Source organism: Oncorhynchus mykiss, chromosome 22 (assembly GCF_057628025.1).
Source record: "Oncorhynchus mykiss isolate SJ-2025 chromosome 22, ASM5762802v1, whole genome shotgun sequence".
Lineage (NCBI taxonomy): Eukaryota > Metazoa > Chordata > Actinopteri > Salmoniformes > Salmonidae > Oncorhynchus > Oncorhynchus mykiss.
Genome location: NC_143043.1, coordinates 49,879,667 through 49,899,202, shown reverse-complemented (window position 1 = coordinate 49,899,202; position 19,536 = coordinate 49,879,667). Strand labels below are relative to the sequence as shown.

The 19,536-nt window shown below is 46.1% G+C and overlaps 1 protein-coding gene across 13 annotated transcripts in view; it reads right to left on the bottom strand.

Annotated features, from left to right (window-relative positions):
• LOC110502169 (dedicator of cytokinesis protein 9) overlaps window positions 1-19,536 on the bottom strand; it is a 173,917-nt gene that overhangs the window by 53,371 nt on the left and 101,010 nt on the right. For all 13 annotated transcript variants that reach the window (XR_016490683.1, XM_090216283.1, XM_090216293.1 and 10 more), the window contains exons 6-14: window positions 18,952-19,047; window positions 18,531-18,665; window positions 11,851-12,025; window positions 10,907-10,959; window positions 7,361-7,435; window positions 7,122-7,262; window positions 2,019-2,231; window positions 1,656-1,778; window positions 1,147-1,229 (exon numbers count right to left, since the gene is read on the bottom strand). Coding sequence is in view for 12 of the 13 variants with exons in the window: in XM_090216283.1 (XP_090072409.1) it covers window positions 1,147-1,229; window positions 1,656-1,778; window positions 2,019-2,231; window positions 7,122-7,262; window positions 7,361-7,435; window positions 10,907-10,959; window positions 11,851-12,025; window positions 18,531-18,665; window positions 18,952-19,047 (1,094 nt within the window). In the remaining variant the exon portion in view is untranslated. The remainder of the gene's footprint in view (window positions 1-1,146; window positions 1,230-1,655; window positions 1,779-2,018; window positions 2,232-7,121; window positions 7,263-7,360; window positions 7,436-10,906; window positions 10,960-11,850; window positions 12,026-18,530; window positions 18,666-18,951; window positions 19,048-19,536) is intronic.

The following is a 19,536-nucleotide window of genomic DNA, read 5'->3' as shown; positions in this document are numbered from 1 at the left end:
AGGACCTGATGGAGGGAAATAGAGCCCTGAGTACTAGGCCATTAGGACCTGATGGAGGGAAATAAAGCCCTGAGTACCAGGCCATTAGGACCTGATGGAGGGACAATAGAGCCCTGAGTACCAGGCCATTAGGACCTGATGGAGGGAAATAGAGCCCTGAGTACTAGGCCATTAGGACCTGATGGAGGGAAATAAAGCCCTGAGTACCAGGCCATTAGGACCTGATGGAGGGACAATAGAGCCCTGAGTACAAGGCCATTAGGACCTGATGGAGGGAAATAGAGCCCTGAGTACTAGGCCATTAGGACCTGATGGAGGGACAATAGAGCCCTGAGTACTAGGCCATTAGGACCTGATGGAGGGAAATAGAGCCCTGAGTACCAGGCCATTAGGACCTGATGGAGGGAAATAGAGCCCTGAGTACTAGGCCATTAGGACCTGATGGAGGGACAATAGAGCCCTGAGTACTAGGCCATTAGGACCTGATGGAGGGAAATAGAGCCCTGAGTACCAGGCCATTAGGACCTGATGGAGGGCAATAGAGCCTTAAGTACAAGGCCATTAGGACCTGATGGAGGGACAATAGAGCCCTGAGTACAAGGCCATTAGGACCTGATGGAGGGACAATAGAGCCCTGAGTACTAGGCCATTAGGACCTGATGGAGGGAAATAGAGCCCTGAGTACCAGGCCATTAGGACCTGATGGAGGGCAATAGAGCCCTGAGTACAAGGCCATTAGGACCTGATGGAGGGACAATAGAGCCCTGAGTACAAGGCCATTAGGACCTGATGGAGGGACAATAGAGCCCTGAGTGCCACTAGGACATGATGGCAGTTAGTAAATTGGATACTGCCAATGCATGTCCAGAGCGTATAAGAGGAGATTACCGTGACTCGATGGTCACGTGGAAGGACTGCCGGTGTGGCGGTAATACAATCATCGCATCAGCCCTATTTACCAGTGTCAAAAATGTAATTTATTTAATTACTTAATTTAATCTAGATATTTTGTAGTCAAAGCGATGCCATACTAAACAGACCTACTATCAAGTTCCTCTAATAATGACAAGGTATTCCAAAAGGTCAAAGCATCTTTCAATAACCTCTAACTATAACCATCAGTTCAGGTTAGTAACCGTCCAGTACCTGGCGGCCCATCCAAAAGGCATCCTGTACTGGCCCAACCGGCTGCAAGACAATTTGGCATTTTTCAGAACCTTCTGTGCCACCTGGTGGGAGAAAGGAACAGAGTATGAGTGGTCCATTCTGATCTGACAATACAGACAGGGGTGATGGGCAGCAGTCCAGGCTCCAGCATATCCTATTGAGTTAGCTCTGAGGCCTGCCAAGCTACACACACACACACACACACACACACACACACACACACACACACACACACACACACAAGCGTGTACACACACTAACGCAAACACACCCTGAAAATGGTCCCTAATGCAGTTCAGATTTTCTCTGTTAAAACCCATTACTTCTCCGTATAACAGAACAGAACCAGACTTGTAAAACCAATGCTTGTGGAGTGTTATTGTAACCAGACAGCACTTATGATGTGTATGATTTTATCATTCATCATGTGGAATAATCTAATTGACTGTTGTGTTTTTGTGATGCCGAGGCCCCGCCACAGAGCGTACCTTGGTGGAGTCTGAGCTCTTCATGTAGGGCTCAGCACAGTGTGTGATTCCTCCCTGGAGGACCTTCTCAATGCGAGCTAACAGGAAGATATCTGGGTGTGGACACGTTACAGAGAACACTCCCTGTGGCGAGACAAAAGCAAACAGTGAAAACAAGAGTATGAGTGAAACATTGTTTTAAAGGTTCTTCTGTGTATTGGCTGTACATGACGGTCAGACAAAAACATCCACACACCATTTAAAAACATTTAATATGCAGACCTAAATCTGTACAGGTAGCTACATTAAAGTATATCAATCATGTCATATTGAAAGAGATAAATAACTCCAAATATTCTATATAGATGAATATAATCTCTACACCTGTCTGGGGTACAGCATGGCCTCCTCAGACAGACCGTGGACCTCCCTCTGCAACCCCAGCAAGGCGTCCCCACCCCCGTTCATGTACTGGCTGCTGGGGTTGGCCACCAGCTGTCTGACGGACGGGTGGTTCAGGTCCACGTGGAAGTCTGACGAGATCTTCCTGCTATTCTGGATGTCGAACAGCGACAGGGTCACATAGAACGGCTCCACCTGGAAATGAAGCAACGGGAAAAGTGTCTTAGCTGGTGTAGTAAACACATGTAGAGGATGACACTAAATACAATGCTAGTCTTTGCCGTTTATAGATGATACTGTGATGCCACAGAAGGTTCATGAGTTTGACAAGAGACTGGCTGAATGCCTTTCAGTGTATCTCTGTCAGGTCAGTGTATCTCTGTCTATGTCAGGTCTGTATACCTGAACAGGTTGACATGTTCTCTCGGTGATGGACAGGCTGCCTGCCCTCCTTTAAACAGTGCCTTCAGCCATTACTATGGCTCTCGGCGGGTTACTAACCCAGAGCTCCCTCGCGAAAAAGACAAACAGCAGTGATGACATACGCCAGAGATGTGATCCCTCCACACCTCTCTTTGTCACTCACCCATTGTTCCGAGAAAATATGGGTTATAAAACAATAAGATATCTGTCTCACATTGAGCACTGACTCATGGAGAACTAGGGGAAGGATATCTGGCTCACATTGAGCACTGACTCGTGGAGAACTAGGGGAAGGAGATCTGTCTCACATTGAGCACTGACTCATGGAGAACTAGGGGAAGGAGATCTGTCTCACATTGAGCACTGACTCGTGGAGAACTAGGGGAAGGATATCTGTCTCACATTGAGCACTGACTCGTGGAGAACTAGGGGAAGGAGATCTGTCTCACATTGAGCACTGACTCATGGAGAACTAGGGGAAGGATATCTGTCTCACATTGAGCACTGACTCGAGGAGAACTAGGGGAAGGAGATCTGTCTCACATTGAGCACTGACTCATGGAGAACTAGGGGAAGGAGATCTGTCTCACATTGAGCACTGACTCGTGGAGAACTAGGGGAAGGATATCTGTCTCACATTGAGCACTGACTCATGGAGAACTAGGGGAAGGAGATCTGTCTCACATTGAGCACTGACTCATGGAGAACTAGGGGAAGGAGATCTGTCTCACATTGAGCACTGACTCAGGGAGAACTAGGGGAAGGAGATCTGTCTCACATTGAGCACTGACTCATTGAGAACTAGGGGAAGGAGATCTGTCTCACATTGAGCACTGACTCATGGAGAACTAGGGGAAGGAGATCTGTCTCACATTGAGCATTGACTCATGGAGAACTAGGGGAAGGAGATCTGTCTCACATTGAGCACTGACTCATGGAGAACTAGGGGAAGGAGATCTGTCTCACATTGAGCATTGACTCATGGAGAACTAGGGGAAGGAGATCTGTCTCACATTGAGCACTGACTCATGGAGAACTAGGGGAAGGAGATCTGGCTCACATTGAGCACTGACTCATGGAGAACTAGGGGAAGGAGATCTGTCTCACATTGAGCACTGACTCATGGATAACTAGGGAAAGGAGATCTGTCTCACATTGAGCATTGACTCATAGAGAACTAGGGGAAGGAGATCTGTCTCACATTGAGCACTGACTCATGGAGAACTAGGGGAAGGAGATCTGGCTCACATTGAGCACTGACTCATGGAGAATTAGGGGAAGGAGATCTGTCTCACATTGAGCACTGACTCATGGAGAACTAGGGGAAGGAGACCTGTCTCACATTGAGCACTGACTCATGGAGAACTAGGGAAATGAGATCTGTCTCACATTGAGCACTGACTCATGGAGAACTAGGGGAAGGAGATCTGGCTCACATTGAGCACTGACTCATGGAGAACTAGGGGAAGGAGATCTGGCTCACATTGAGCACTGACTCATGGAGAACTAGGGGAAGGAGATCTGGCTCACATTGAGCACTGACTCATGGAGAACTAGGGAAAGGAGATCTGTCTCACATTGAGCACTGACTCATGGAGAACTAGGGAAAGGAGATCTGTCTCACATTGAGCACTGACTCATGGAGAACTAGGGAAAGGAGATCTGTCTCACATTGAGCACTGACTCATGGAGAACTAGGGAAAGGAGATCTGTCTCACATTGAGCACTGACTCATGGAGAACTAGGGAAAGGAGATCTGTCTCACATTGAGCACTGACTCATGGAGAACTAGGGGAAGGAGATCTGTCTCACATTGAGCACTGACTCATGGAGAACTAGGGAAAGGAGATCTGTCTCACATTGAGCACTGACTCATGGACAACTAGGGAAAGGAGATCTGTCTCACATTGAGCACTGACTCATGGAGAACTAGGGAAAGGAGATCTGTCTCACATTGAGCACTGACTCATGGAGAACTAGGGGAAGGAGATCTGTCTCACATTCAGCACTGACTCATGGACAACTAGGGAAAGGAGATCTGTCTCACATTGAGCACTGACTCATGGAGAACTAGGGAAAGGAGATCTGTCTCACATTGAGCACTGACTCATGGAGAACTAGGGAAAGGAGATCTGTCTCACATTGAGCACTGACTCATGGAGAACTAGGGAAAGGAGATCTGTCTCACATTGAGCACTGACTCATGGAGAACTAGGGAAAGGAGATCTGTCTCACATTGAGCACTGACTCATGGAGAACTAGGGGAAGGAGATCTGTCTCACATTGAGCACTGACTCATGGAGAACTAGGGAAAGGAGATCTGTCTCACATTGAGCACTGACTCATGGACAACTAGGGAAAGGAGATCTGTCTCACATTGAGCACTGACTCATGGAGAACTAGGGAAAGGAGATCTGTCTCACATTGAGCACTGACTCATGGAGAACTAGGGGAAGGAGATCTGTCTCACATTCAGCACTGACTCATGGAGAACTAGGGGAAGGAGATCTGTCTCACATTGAGCATTGACTCATGGAGAACTAGGGGAAGGAGATCTGGCTCACTTTGAGCACTGACTCATGGAGATCTGTCTCACATTGCGCACTGACTTATGGAGATCTAGGGGAAGGAGATCTGGCTCACGTCGAGCACTGACTCATGGACAACTAGGGGAAGGAGATCTGGCTCGCCTTGAGCACTGACTCATGGACAACTAGGGGAAGGAGATCTGGCTCACAATGAGCACTGACTCATGGACAACTAGGGGAAGGAGATCTGGCTCACCTCGAGCACTGACTCATGGAGATCTAGGGGAAGGAGATCTGACTCATGGAGATCTAGGGGAAGGAGATCTGGCTCACATTGCACACTGACTCATGGAGAATTAGGGGAAGGAGCTCTGGCTCACATTGAGCACTGACTCATGGAGAACTAGGGGAAGGAGATCTGGCTCACATTGAGCACTGACTCATGGAGAATTAGGGGAAGGAGATCTGTCTCACATTGAGCACTGACTCATGGAGAACTAGGGGAAGGAGACCTGTCTCACATTGAGCACTGACTCATGGAGAACTAGGGAAATGAGATCTGTCTCACATTGAGCACTGACTCATGGAGAACTAGGGGAAGGAGATCTGGCTCACATTGAGCACTGACTCATGGAGAACTAGGGGAAGGAGATCTGGCTCACATTGAGCACTGACTCATGGAGAACTAGGGAAAGGAGATCTGTCTCACATTGAGCACTGACTCATGGAGAACTAGGGAAAGGAGATCTGTCTCACATTGAGCACTGGCTCATGGAGAACTAGGGAAAGGAGATCTGTCTCACATTGAGCACTGACTCATGGAGAACTAGGGAAAGGAGATCTGTCTCACATTGAGCACTGACTCATGGAGAACTAGGGAAAGGAGATCTGTCTCACATTGAGCACTGACTCATGGAGAACTAGGGGAAGGAGATCTGTCTCACATTGAGCACTGACTCATGGAGAACTAGGGAAAGGAGATCTGTCTCACATTGAGCACTGACTCATGGACAACTAGGGAAAGGAGATCTGTCTCACATTGAGCACTGACTCATGGAGAACTAGGGAAAGGAGATCTGTCTCACATTGAGCACTGACTCATGGACAACTAGGGAAAGGAGATCTGTCTCACATTGAGCACTGACTCATGGAGAACTAGGGAAAGGAGATCTGTCCCACATTGAGCACTGACTCATGGACAACTAGGGAAAGGAGATCTGTCTCACATTGAGCACTGACTCATGGAGAACTAGGGGAAGGAGATCTGTCTCACATTGAGCACTGACTCATGGAGAAGTAGGGAAAGGAGATCTGTCTCACATTGAGCACTGACTCATGGAGAACTAGGGGAAGGAGATCTGTCTCACATTGAGCACTGACTCATGGAGAACTAGGGGAAGGAGATCTGTCTCACATTGAGCACTGACTCATGGACAACTAGGGGAAGGAGATCTGTCTCACATTGAGCACTGACTCATGGAGTACTAGGGGAAGGAGATCTGTCTCACATTGAGCATTGACTCATGGAGAACTAGGGGAAGGAGATCTGGCTCACTTTGAGCACTGACTCATGGAGATCTGTCTCACATTGCGCACTGACTTATGGAGATCTAGGGGAAGGAGATCTGGCTCACGTCGAGCACTGACTCATGGACAACTAGGGGAAGGAGATCTGGCTCGCCTTGAGCACTGACTCATGGACAACTAGGGGAAGGAGATCTGGCTCACAATGAGCACTGACTCATGGACAACTAGGGGAAGGAGATCTGGCTCACCTCGAGCACTGACTCATGGAGATCTAGGGGAAGGAGATCTGACTCATGGAGATCTAGGGGAAGGAGATCTGGCTCACATTGCACACTGACTCATGGAGAATTAGGGGAAGGAGATCTGGCTCACATTGAGCACTGACTCATGGACAACTAGGGGAAGGAGATCTGGCTCACATTGCACACTGACTCATGGAGAACCAGGGGAAGGAGATCTGGCTCACATTGAGCACTGACTCATGGACAACTAGAGAAAGGAGATCTGGCTCACATTGAACACTGACTCATGGAGAACTAGGGGAAGGAGATCTGGCTCACATTGAGCACTGACTCATGGAGAACTAGGGGAAGGAGATCTGTCTTACGTTTGTTGTTGGTCCCTCGTCATTCTCCTCTACACAGCTCTGCAGGTTGAAGGCCAGGTCATTGCAATTTACCAAAATGCGCTTGCCAAACTTTTCTTCATATTGCTTTACATCTGGCTCAATTCCTGAGAAGTCAAGTTTCTAAAGAGACAAAAAGAGCGTAGGTTAGGTTTATTTTAACCATAATTTAGAGCTGGGGGATTGTCAAATACCTTTCTGAAAAGTCGATAGTTACGAACCTGTGTGTCCGGATCCAAGGTGAACAGTTTCAATCTGGTCTCGTTCCTCATTTTAGATTCAATATCTCTTGCACTCTGAGGACAAGATGTTTTTTTAAATAAATACCCAGACCACAGCTTTCCTTATTAGGCAGAACTCTTTAAGCAAAAAGGTTTTCAGATTGAACTGCTTTTATCACTTGAACATTTCTCTTCATTTGAGTCCATCCGGAGTTGAGGTTTCCTATAACGTGCTGATCAAGACAGACCAGACAGACTCAATGGTAAAGTCAGGTGGTGCCTATCACCACGGCAAAGCCTGTCAAGCACTCTGTCAGACATCTGCTTTGTTAGTTAACTGCCACCATCAGATTCCATGCACATACAGTATGGCTTATCTATAGGCTGATTGCTCCTCAAGGCTAACCTACGGACATGTGATCCTAGGAGACAGTCAGATGTCCACCTCAGAGCCCAGGCTGTTCCAGGAAACCCAGCCGTTGAAGTCTGCCCAAGTACTGAGTGCTTCAGCAAATGGTAATGGAAATCTCTTACGGTAGCTTTCCACTATGGGAAAGAACCAGATATTGGTTCCTCTCCTGCTTTTGGTCGCTTTTCAAACAGCAGGAGCTGTCATTTGTCTGTGTGTCTCGGTCAGGTCATTTTTATTTTTGATTATATTTTCCTTTATTATGTTCCCCTAACCCTACCACCCCTCCACTAATTGGAGTAAACTAATGGACAAAATCTCTTAGGCTTTTACTTCCAGCTTATACATACTATATACAGTCGTGGCCAAAGGTTTTGAGAATGACACAAATATACATTTTCACAAAGTCTGCAGCCTCAGTTTGTATGATGGCAATTTGCACATACTCCAGAATGTTATGAAGAGTGATCAGATGAATTGCAATTAATTGCAAAGTCCCTCTTTGCCATGCAAATGAACTGAATCCTCAAAAAACATTTCCACTGCATTTCAGCCCTGCCACAAAAGGACCAGCTGATATCATGTTAGTGATTCCCAGATTCCCATTCACAGTGTCTCCTGACCCATCCTGTCTCAGCCTCCAGTATTTATGCTGCAGTAGTTTATGTGTCGGGGGGCTAGGGTCAGTTTGTTATATCTGTAGTACTTCTCCTGCATTACCCGGTGTCCTGTGTGAATTTAAGTATGCTCTCTTTAATTCTCTCTTTCTCTCGGAGGACCTGAGCCATAGGGCCATGCCTCAGGACTACCTGGCATGATGACTCCTTGCTCTCCCCAGTCCACCTGGCCGTGCTGCTGCTCCAGTTTCAACTGTTCTGCCTGCGGATATGGAATCCTGACCTGCTGTTTTCAACTCTCTAGAGACAGCAGGAGTGGTAGAGATACTCTTAATGATCGGCTATGAAAAGCCAACTGACATTTACTAAAGTTGATTCAGCTGCGGGATCGGGGCACCACCAGTACAGAGCTTGCTCAGGAATGGCAGCAGGCAGGTGTGAGTGCATCTGCACGCACAGTGAGGCAAGACCTTTGGAGGATGGCCTGGTGTCAAGAAGGGCAGCAAAGATGCCAATTCTCTCCAGGAAAAACATCAGGGACAGATATATATTTTGCAAAAGGTACAGGGATTGGACTGCTCAGGACTGGGGTAAAGTCATTTTCTCTGATGAATCCCCTATCCGATTGTTTGGGGCATCCGGGAAAAAGCTTGTCCGGAGAAGACAAGGTGAGCGCTACCATCAGTCCTATGTCATGCCAACAGTAAAGCATCCTGAGACCATTCATGTATGGGGTTGCTTCTCAGCCAAGGGAGTGGGCTCACTCACAATTTTGCCTAAGAACACAGCCATTAATAAAGAATGATACCAACACATCCTCCAAGAGCAACTTCTCCCAACCATCCAGGAACAGTTTGGTGATGAACAATGCCTTTTCCAGCATGATGGAATACCTTGCTATAAGGCAAACGTGATAACTAAGTGGCTCGGGGAACAAAACATCGATATTTTGGGTCCATGGCCAGGAAACTCCCCAGACCTTAATCCCATTGAGAACTTGTGGTCAATCCTCAAGAGGCGGGTGGACAAACAAAAACCCACAAATTCCAAGCATTGATTATGCAGGAACGGGCTGACATCAGTCAGGATGTGGCCCAGAAGTTAATTGACAGCATGCCAGGGTGGATTGTAGAGGTCTTGAAAAAGAAGGGTCAACACTGCAAATATTGACTCTTTGCATCATCTTCATGTAATTGTCAATACAAGCCTTTGACACTTATGAAATGCTTGTAATTATACTTCAGTATTCCATAGTAACATCTGACAAAAATATCTAAAGACACTGAAGCAGAAAACTTTGTGGAAATTAATATTTGTGTCATTCTCAAAATAGTTATATTTTGTCTGTTTTTAATCCCAATCGTTACCGTCAACCCCTACCATCTATCTCTGAAGACCATCCAGTTTTATTTCTATTGGCCATATATATTTAACTGTGCTGTTTCACAAAAGTTCTGAAGCTTTATACATTTTACGGAAACACTATATTTGACATTAGTTATCTTGTTGTTTTTAGTCCCATCCTTCAGCTCCACTCAACCCCTCCCATCTATCTCTTAACAAAAGTTCTGAACCTTTCAATCCTCATAGTTCTACCAATTGTAAAATAAATATATATATATTTTTTGCTAAAAGTATTATTATATTACTGATCATTTAACTATGACTTCTAAAATCACCCAGCAGTGCCATTTGCAGAGTTAGGTCCAGGTAAATGTTGCAATTCTTCAGCAATTCCTGGACCTGTGAGCAAAATCTGCAGAGTTAGGAAGGTTGTTTCCCCCATATATATAACATTCTATTGGTTGCAAGTATTTTCAATAATATGTATATTTTTTAAATGCAACATTTTGAATCCGCTGTCGTTTTGCATATCAATTGGTACTTCCCAACTATTTTGCAATCTATACGGCAGAGCTAAAAAAAAAAAGTGGTTGTTAAATTAAAAAAACAATATTTTGAAGATTATTTCATTTTCAAATAACCGAGAGTAATCTGAATAAATGGAGAAAAAAAAACTTCATTCTTGAACATGGGGTGAGACTAATCTGCTAGAGAATCAGTTCGGATTCAAGCATATAAGACTGAAGCCTTTTGTGAGAGGTCTAATTTTGGTCATATAATTTAAATAAAAAACAGGTCTCTAGGTGTAGGCAGGGCCAGAAGCAAATAGGTCAACTGGGACTAAAGAGTTAATCGGGGGGATTTCTCCACAAATAGACAGGTATTTTTCCTTTCCATGGTAGCAAGATCTTATCTATTTTTGCTCTGTCAGGTCTCACTAGAGATAGAAAATAATGTTTAAAATGGAGGTGTGACCAGTTGAAGCTAATTAAAGCCATAGGTTTGGGGGGGGGGGGGGGGGGGGGGCTGCTCTCTGAGAAGCCTGACTGACTGGCTACTCTCTACATACTTACCACGGTGAAGTGATTTCATGGTGTAACTACTTTATGTCTCATGTGAACAGGGCATAAATAATCCTTCTGCTTGGGACCGCCCATTAGTGAAAACAGGACCCACCTGAAAGCTGTCCATACTCCCCAACGAACTGTCTGCCTTTCCCGGCTCGTCATCTGCCACAGAAAAAAAGGGCAGAGCACCCCATTGAAAACAGAGGTTCAACAATTCCACTATTTTAAAGGCTACAACTCCATTATCACACCTCTTCCTTAATCACACACTACTAAACAGTTAAGTAGAGTAAACAGTGACTTAGACTGCCCCGAGAACAGCGAGGACAGTCAGAAAAACAAAGCAGCCTGAGATCAGATCCTAGAGCCCTTATGGGAACCACTGGGTTGTTTTACCCCTAGGAAAGCGTGATTACTAAAAGGTAGTGAGAGTTAACGGTGTTCTTTCCTCCTGGCTCAGGCCTCAGATCAGATTAAACTCCTGGGTGGTCCTCCAGCTCCACCATCACCGGATTAGAAGGAGATGTCTTGTGAACACAGAGTTCACATTTACAGACAAGACTGTTAATGATGTGCGTTTAGCTTGTACAGGAACTAGTACCATTATCATCTCTGTCTTCCCCAGTCTGGCTCCAAGGTGTTTTAAACTACTCAACTACAGCCCATCAGTTTGGCGCTTTATGCTAGCTATGCCCTACAACAGGGTTATTTACATGGGCGGTTGATGAAAGAATGTACTTAGGCAGACTGTATTTACACATGGCGTCTCTTGGCCCGACAGGCAGACAAGTGTACTGCAGTGAACCCTGGGATGTTTTCTTTGTATTGCTGACACTTTGAGAAGCACATTCTCCTTGAACTAGTTTTTTTTTGAAAGAGCATTTACACAGAAATCTTTGTCTCCACTCTTAACTCCCATCCTTGAACTCTGAAAACACACACACACACACGCACATGCACAGCACGACCGGCACAGCACACATGCACATCACACACACAGACACGCATGGGCTCACACGCCCCCCCACACACGTCATGCACACACACACACACCGTCGTGGATGTCCCCGTTCCTCTTCTCCTGCATGGCGATCTCAAAGCTGCTGTGGAGGATCTTGTTGAGAGTGCTGATCCAGTCCTCCATCTCTCCCTCGCTGTCGGCAGCCAGCAGGTACGTGCTCTTGTCCTGCATCTTCAGCTCAAAGGCAAAGCGCCGCACCCTGTTATTCTGCAGACAGACACAGAGGAGAGGAGGAGAGGAGGAGAGGAGGAGGAGAGTAGGAGGAGAGGAGGAGGAGAGGAGAGGCGGAGGAGGAGGAGAGGAGGAGAGGAGGAGGAGAGGAGGAGGAGAGGAGAGGAGGAGGATAGGGGGAGAGGAGGAGAGGAGGAGGAGAGTAGGAGGAGAGGAGAGGAGGAGGATAGGAGGAGAGGAGGAGAGGAGGAGGAGAGGAGGAGGAGAGGAGGAGGATAGGAGGAGAGGAGGAGAGGAGGAGGAGAGTAGGAAGAGAGGAGGAGAGGAGGAGGAGAGGAGAGGAGGAGGATAGGAAGAGAGGAGAAGAGGAGAGGAGAGGAGGAGGATAGGAGGATAGGAGGAGAGGAGGAGAGGAGAGGAGGAGGAGAAGAGGAGGAGAGGAGGAGAGGAGGAGAGGAGGAGAGGAGGAGAGGAGGAGGAGAGGAGGAGAGGAGGAGAGGAGGAGGAGGAGGATAGGAGAAGAGGAGAGGATGAGGAGAGGAGAGGAGGAGGATAGGAGGAGAGGAGGAGAGGAGGAGGAGAGGAGGAGGAGAGGAGAGGAGGAGGATAGGAGGAGAGGAGGAGAGGAGGAAGATAGGGGGAGGATAGGAGGAGAGGAGGAGAGGAGGAGGAGAGTAGGAGGAGAGGAGGAGAGGAGGAGGAGGATAGGAGGAGAAGAGGAGAGGAGGAGGATAGGAGGAGAGGAGGAGGAGAGTAGGAGGAGAGGAGAGGAGGAGGATGGGAGGAGAGGAGGAGAGGAGGAAGATAGGAGGAGAGGAGGAGAGGAGGAGAGGAGGAGGAGAGTAGGAGGAGAGGAGGAGGAGGGGAGGAGGAGGAGAGTAGGAGGAGAGGAGAAGAGGAGAGGAGGAGAGGAGGAGGAGAGTAGGAGGAGAGGAGGAGAGGAGAAGAGGAGAGGAGGAGAGGAGGAGAGGAGAAGAGGAGAGGAGAGGAGGAGAGGAGGAGAGGAGGAGGAGAGGACATCATTGTTTAGGTAATGCTGTAGTGGAGGGAAGGTTGCTAAGGAAACGCAACAGAGGATCAACTACAATATGAGGACTGTGCTCTGATCTCTAGAAAAAGCAATGCTGTATCATCCCAGAAAACAGCATTTATTTATTTATTTTTTTATTTTTTATTTCACCTTTATTTAACCAGGTAGGCTAGTTGAGAAGTTCTCATTTGCAACTGCAACCTGGCCAAGATAAAGCGTAGCAATTCGACACATACAACAACACAGAGTTACACATGGAATAAACAAAACATACAGTCAATAATACAGTAGAACAAAATAAAACAAAAAGTCTATATACAGTGAGTGCAAATGAGGTAAGTTAAGGAAATAAATAGGCCATGGTGGCGAAGTAATTACAATATAGCAATTAAACACTGGAATGGTAGATCGGCAGAAGATGAATGTGCAGGTAGAGATACTGGGGTGCAAAGGAGCAAAATAAATAAATAAACACCAGTATGGGGATGAGGTAGGTAGATAGATGGGCTGTTTACAGATGGGCTATGTACAGGTGCAGTGATCTGTAAGCTGCTCTGACAGCTGGTGCTTAAAGTTAGTGAGGGAGATGTGAGTCTCCAGCTTCAGAGATTTTTGCAATTCGTTCCAGAAATGGGCAGCAGAGAACTGGAAGGAAAGACGACCAAAGGACTAATTGGCTTTGGGGATGACCAGTGAGATATAGCTACTGGAGCGCGTGCTACGAGTGGGTGCTGCAATGGTGACCAGTGAGCTGAGATAAGGCGGGGCTTTACCTAGCAGAGACTTGTAGATAACCTGTAGCCAGTGGGTTTGGCGACGAGTATGAAGCGAGGGCCAACAAACGAGAGCGTACAGGTCGCAATGGTGGGTAGTGTATGGGGCTTTGGTGACAAAACGGGTGGCACTGTGATAGACTGCATCCAGTTTGTTGAGTAGAGTGTTGGAGGCTATTTTATAGATGACATCACCGAAGTCGAGGATCGGTCGGATGGTCAGTTTTACGAGGGTATGTTTGGCAGCATGAGTGAAGGATGCTTTGTTGCGATATAGGAAGCCGATTCTAGATTTCATTTTGGATTGGAGATGCTTAATGTGAGTCTGGAAGGCGAGTTTACAGTCTAACCAGACACCCAGGTATTTGTAGTTGTCCACGTATTCTAAGTCAGAGCCGTCCAGAGTAGTGATGCTGGACGGGCGAGCAGGTGCGAGCAGTGATCGATTGAATAGCATGCATTTAGTTTTACTTGTCTTTAAGAGCAGTTGGAGGCCACGGAAGGAGAGTTGTATGGCATTGAAGCTCGTCTGGAGGTTAGTTAAGACAGTGTCCAAAGGTCCAGAGGTATACAGAATAGTGTCGTCTGCGTAGAGGTGGATCAGAGAATCACCAGCAGCAAGAGCAACATCATTGATATATACAGAGAAGAGAGTCGGCCCGAGAATTGAACCCTGCGGCACACCCATAGAGACTGTCAGAGGTCCGGACAACAGGCCCTCCGATTTGACACACTGAACTCTATCAGAGAAGTAGTTGGTGAACCAGGCGAGGCAATCATTTGAGAAACCAAGGCTGTCGAGTCTGCCAATAAGAATGTTGTGATTGACAGAGTCGAAAGCCTTGGCCAGGTCGATGAATACGGCTGCACAGTAATGTCTCTTATCGATGGCGGTTATGATGTCGTTTAGAACCTTGAGCGTGGCTGAGGTGCACCCATGACCAGCTCTGAAACCAGATTGCATAGCGGAGAAGGTATGGTGGGATTCGAAATGGTCAGTAATCTGTTTGTTAACTTGGCTTTCGAAGACCTTAGAAAGACAGGGTAGGATAGATATAGGTCTGTAGCAGTTTGGGTCTAGAGTGTCACCCCCTTTGAAGAGGGGGATGACCGCGGCAGCTTTCCAATCTTTGGGAACCTCAGACGATACGAAAGAGAGGTTGAACAGGCTAGTAATAGGGGTTGCAACAATTTCGGCAGATCATTTTAGAAAGAGAGGGTCCAGATTGTCTAACCCGGCTGATTTGTAGGGATCCAGATTTTGCAGCTCTTTCAGAACATCAGCTATCTGGATTTGGGTAAAGGAGAAATGGTGGGGGCTTTGGCGGGTTGCTGTGGAGGGTGCCGGGCAGTTGACCGGGGTATGGGTAGCCATGTGGAAAGAATGGCCAGCCGTAGAGAAATGCTTATTGAAATTCGCAATTATAGTGGATTTATCGGTGGTGACAGTGTTTCCTAGCCTCAGAGCAGTGGGCAGCTGGGAGGAGGTGCTCTTATTCTCCATGGACTTTCCAGTGTCCCAAAACTTTTTTGAGTTAGTACTACAGGATGCAAATCTGTTTGAAAAAGCTTGCCTTAGCTTTTCTAACTGCCTGTGTATATTGGTTCCTAAGTTGCATATCACGGGGGCTACTCAATGCTAATGCAGAACGCCACAGGATGTTTTTGTGCTGGTCAAGGGCAGACAGGTCTGGGGTGAACCAAGGACTATATCTATTCCTAGTCCTACATTTTTTGAGAGGGGCATGCTTATTTAAGATGGTGAGGAAGGCACTTTTAAAGAATGAAGCATGATTAAGGCGGCAGGGTAGCTTAGTGGTTAGATTGCTGGACTAGTAACCAAAAGGTTGCAAGTTCGAATCCCCGAGCTGACAAGGTACAAATTTGTAATTCTGCCCCTGAACAGGCAGTTAACCCACTGTTCCTAGGCCGTCATTGAAAATACGAATTTGTTCTTAACTGACTTGCCTGGTTAAATAAAGGTGAAATAATAATTTAAAAAAATGTAGTTATTTTTTAAAAAGAGGATGATTACAGTGTGTGCAGGTCAAGTGTGAGTTCTCAGTCTAAAAACAAATGTCCAACTGTAAATAAAATAAAAATAAAACAGGTCAGAATGTTCTGATCCACCTTCCAAAGTTAACATCCAATATATTGGCAAGTTTTTATGATCTGTTTCACGGGACTTTGAAGAGAGAGCGTTACTGGAAACAACAATCCTCTCCCCCCAGTAGAAATTGCATTGACTTTTTAACTTTTGACTTGAGATTTTGTAATAACTACCACAACTGATCAATTGATGTTGTATCTATTTACACACTAAAGGGTAAGAAAACACAGGGAAACAGTTGTGCACATATTTGACAACAATAACATCATTATCCATCTTTCCGGTATTTAGGAAAGCTTAAAAAAAAAAGATTATTTATGTTGGTTAGAGAGACACAGAGGGGAATAAACCAACTGAGTGAACACACAGAGGAGCAAGGTGCTAGGTAGAAAGTATTTCCATATGCGCAACAAAGAGCGTAGTGCTGCCAGCACTGCAGCTGAGCTCTTATAAAGGGACTGAGTCTGCCAGCAGCACTGCAGCTGAGCTCTTATAAAGGGACTGAGTCTGCCAGCAGCACTGCAGCTGAGCTCTTATAAAGGGACTGAGTCTGCCAGCAGCACTGCAGCTGAGCTCTTATAAAGGGACTGAGTCTGCCAGCAGCACTGCAGCTGAGCTCTTATAAAGGGACTGAGTCTGCCAGCAGCACTGCAGCTGAGCTCTTATAAAGGGACTGAGTCTGCCAGCAGCACTGCAGCTGAGCTCTTATAAAGGGACTGAGTCTGCCAGCAGCACCTCAGCTGAGCTCTTATAAAGGGACTAAGTCTGCCAGCAGCACTGAACCGTGGAGTTGACCTATGGCCCCCAATCAGCCAGAAAGAATGATGTCACTACCTCAAGTCGGCCTCAGATCGTCTCAGTTACACACCTCCGGAAGCTGGTGATTCAGTAGTATTCAACTGGTATACAATATTCTGTAAAAAGTTTCCAGAATTGTTATTTTTACATAAGCAATGTTTTGGTCATCAACTTTATGGTCCAGTTCAGTTGTGGGGCCATAGGTTTACCGTCTGTACCTCTAAAAAGACGAGCTATTGGCTCAAAGCATTACATTTGAAGAAATCTGCAAAACCAAACAACCATACGTTTGCTCCTGGATTAGAAACATAGGCCTACAGAGCACCCAATTCAACAAAGGTAAAGAAGACAAGGCGACACCGGTCAGGACATCAATACAAACAGGTGTGTGTACAGCTAACGTGCTAGTAAGCCAAGGCTAAACAGATTACTGGGTAGCCAAGGCTAAACAGATAGCTAGGTAGCCAAGGCCAAAGCGTTCAAGCTTGGTTTCATCAGACCAGAGAATCTTGTTTCTCATGGTCTGAGAGTCTTTAGTTGCCTTTTGGCAAACTCCAAGTGGGCTGTCATGTGCCTTTTACTGAGAAGTGGTTTCTATCTGGCCACTCTACCATGAAGGCCTTCTGGAAGGCTCCACAGAGGACCTTTGAGCTCTAACAGAGTGACCATCGGGTTCTTGGTCACCTCCATGACCGAGAGCCTTCTCCCCTGATTGCTCAGTTTGGCTGGGCGGCCAGCTCTAGGAAGAGTCTTGGTGGTTCCAATCTTCTTCCATTTAAGAATGATGGAGGCCACTGTGTTCTTGGGGACCTTCAGTGCTGCAGAAATGTTTTGGTACCCTTCCCCAGATCTGTGCCTCGACACAATCCTGTCTTTGAGCTCTACAGACAATTCCTTCGAACTCATGGCTTAGTTTTTTCTCTGACATGTACTGTCAACTGTGGGACCTGATATAGACAGGTGTGTGCTTTTCCAAATCATGTCCAATCAATTTAGTTTACCACAGGTGGACTCCAATCAAGTTGTAGAAACATCTCAAGGATTATCAATAGAAACAGGATACATCTGAGCTCAATTTCAAGTCTGATAGCAAAGAGTATGAAGACTTATGTAAATAAGGTATTTACGTTTTTTTTGTGTAAAACATTTGAAAAAAAATCTAAAAACCTGTTTTCGCTTTGTCATTATGGGGTATTTAATCCATTTTAGAATGAGGCTGTAATGTAACAAAATGTGGAAAAAGCGAAGGGGTCTGAATATTTTATCAATCCACTTAAGGGACCGCCCAACCACGCCATCCACTCCATACCAAGTACACACTCCCACTCGTCTTCACTGGCAGAAATAAAAGCCACTTCCGTAGGGCAGGAGACAAGAGAGGCCATGGCACAAGCTCTCAACTCCACACTGATGACTCCTTTTAATGCATCTAATTCATGTGAGCTGAATGCTTGGTCAGTAAAAACACAACCTTTACATCCATCTGTGTGTAGAAGACAGATAATGATGCTTCAAGCCTGTGTTGGGATTGGGAGATGTGTGCCTGCTAGCTATAGCAAATGGCATTGATTGCTGGCCTGCGGCAAAGTGCATGGTAGTATGACATAAATGGGGATTGGGGAAGGGTCCCAGCAGCGATACAGACAGAAACATTTCCTCATTAATACTCTGTTGTTAGCTTTAACTAGCAGGTTCATATATGTTCATATATGTTAGAACGTAACATCTTTGGAAAGGAAACATGTCTGTCTGGATGACCTGAACTCATCCCATATAACATCAATGACGGTGTCAAAGCACATTCCCAGATACAAAGTTCACAAAAATCACCTGAACAACTCCCATACATGAGTCCAGGAAGATGGTTCCTTTGGATTCTTTGGAGATCTTCTCATCCTTGTAGAAGTTCAGGTTGTAAGAGCCGTCACCCAGCTGGGTTAGGTGGAAATACCTCCTCTTGAAAGACTGGAAAGTACAGTAAAACAATAACAATCCCATTTCTGTTATTTGAGAACAAGAGGCACAATTTGGGCCCAGATAATTGTCCCAGCATGGTTAGGAGGAAGTCAACACCATTTGTATTTCACAAAATCCATCAGTTTGTCTGATAAATGGTGTTGATAGAAATCTAGCTTCATCCTTCTGTTACTGGAGACACGAGAACGGACTATTGCTCATCCCGATATACATCTGGTACACTGTGTAAAAACCATTCCTCACAGAGATAGCTAGTGTCATCATCATCACTCACCCTCATGGTGACGCTGATGGCACTGTTCATGTTGCCTTTGTACAGCCAGCCATGCTTGGTGATCCCTCCTTTCTGGGAACCTAGGGAGGTTGTGTCCTGGAAGAGACATGGGAATGGGCTCAGACACACTCAAGGCAAACACACATACAGTACACAATGACATACACTGCACCACATCAACACATTACTGTGGTCACTCTCTGCCACACTGTGCAACGCCCCTTGATCCTGTGGCTGATATAAATGTCAGTATAGGAGACATGGAGGATGAGATGAGAAAAACCTCAGTTTGATGTACAGTCATAGAAAAAAGGGTGTGTGGAAAGGAACCAAAAAGGGTTCCTTTTAGGTTCTAGATAGCACCTTTTTTCTAAGAGTGTAGGTCTATTTCATTCCAAACAAGCAGCCAGCATATCCAACAAACCTCCACTATGAACCCAAATAAACAGCCCCTCTCCATGGCTTCTGCACTGAGTCGTGACCATATCAGCCCAGTTCTTAGGTATACCATGAACGCATCCAATCCATGACGAAAACACATGGCTACCATCTCTATTCCACGAAGACTTCCATAGGCATAATGAT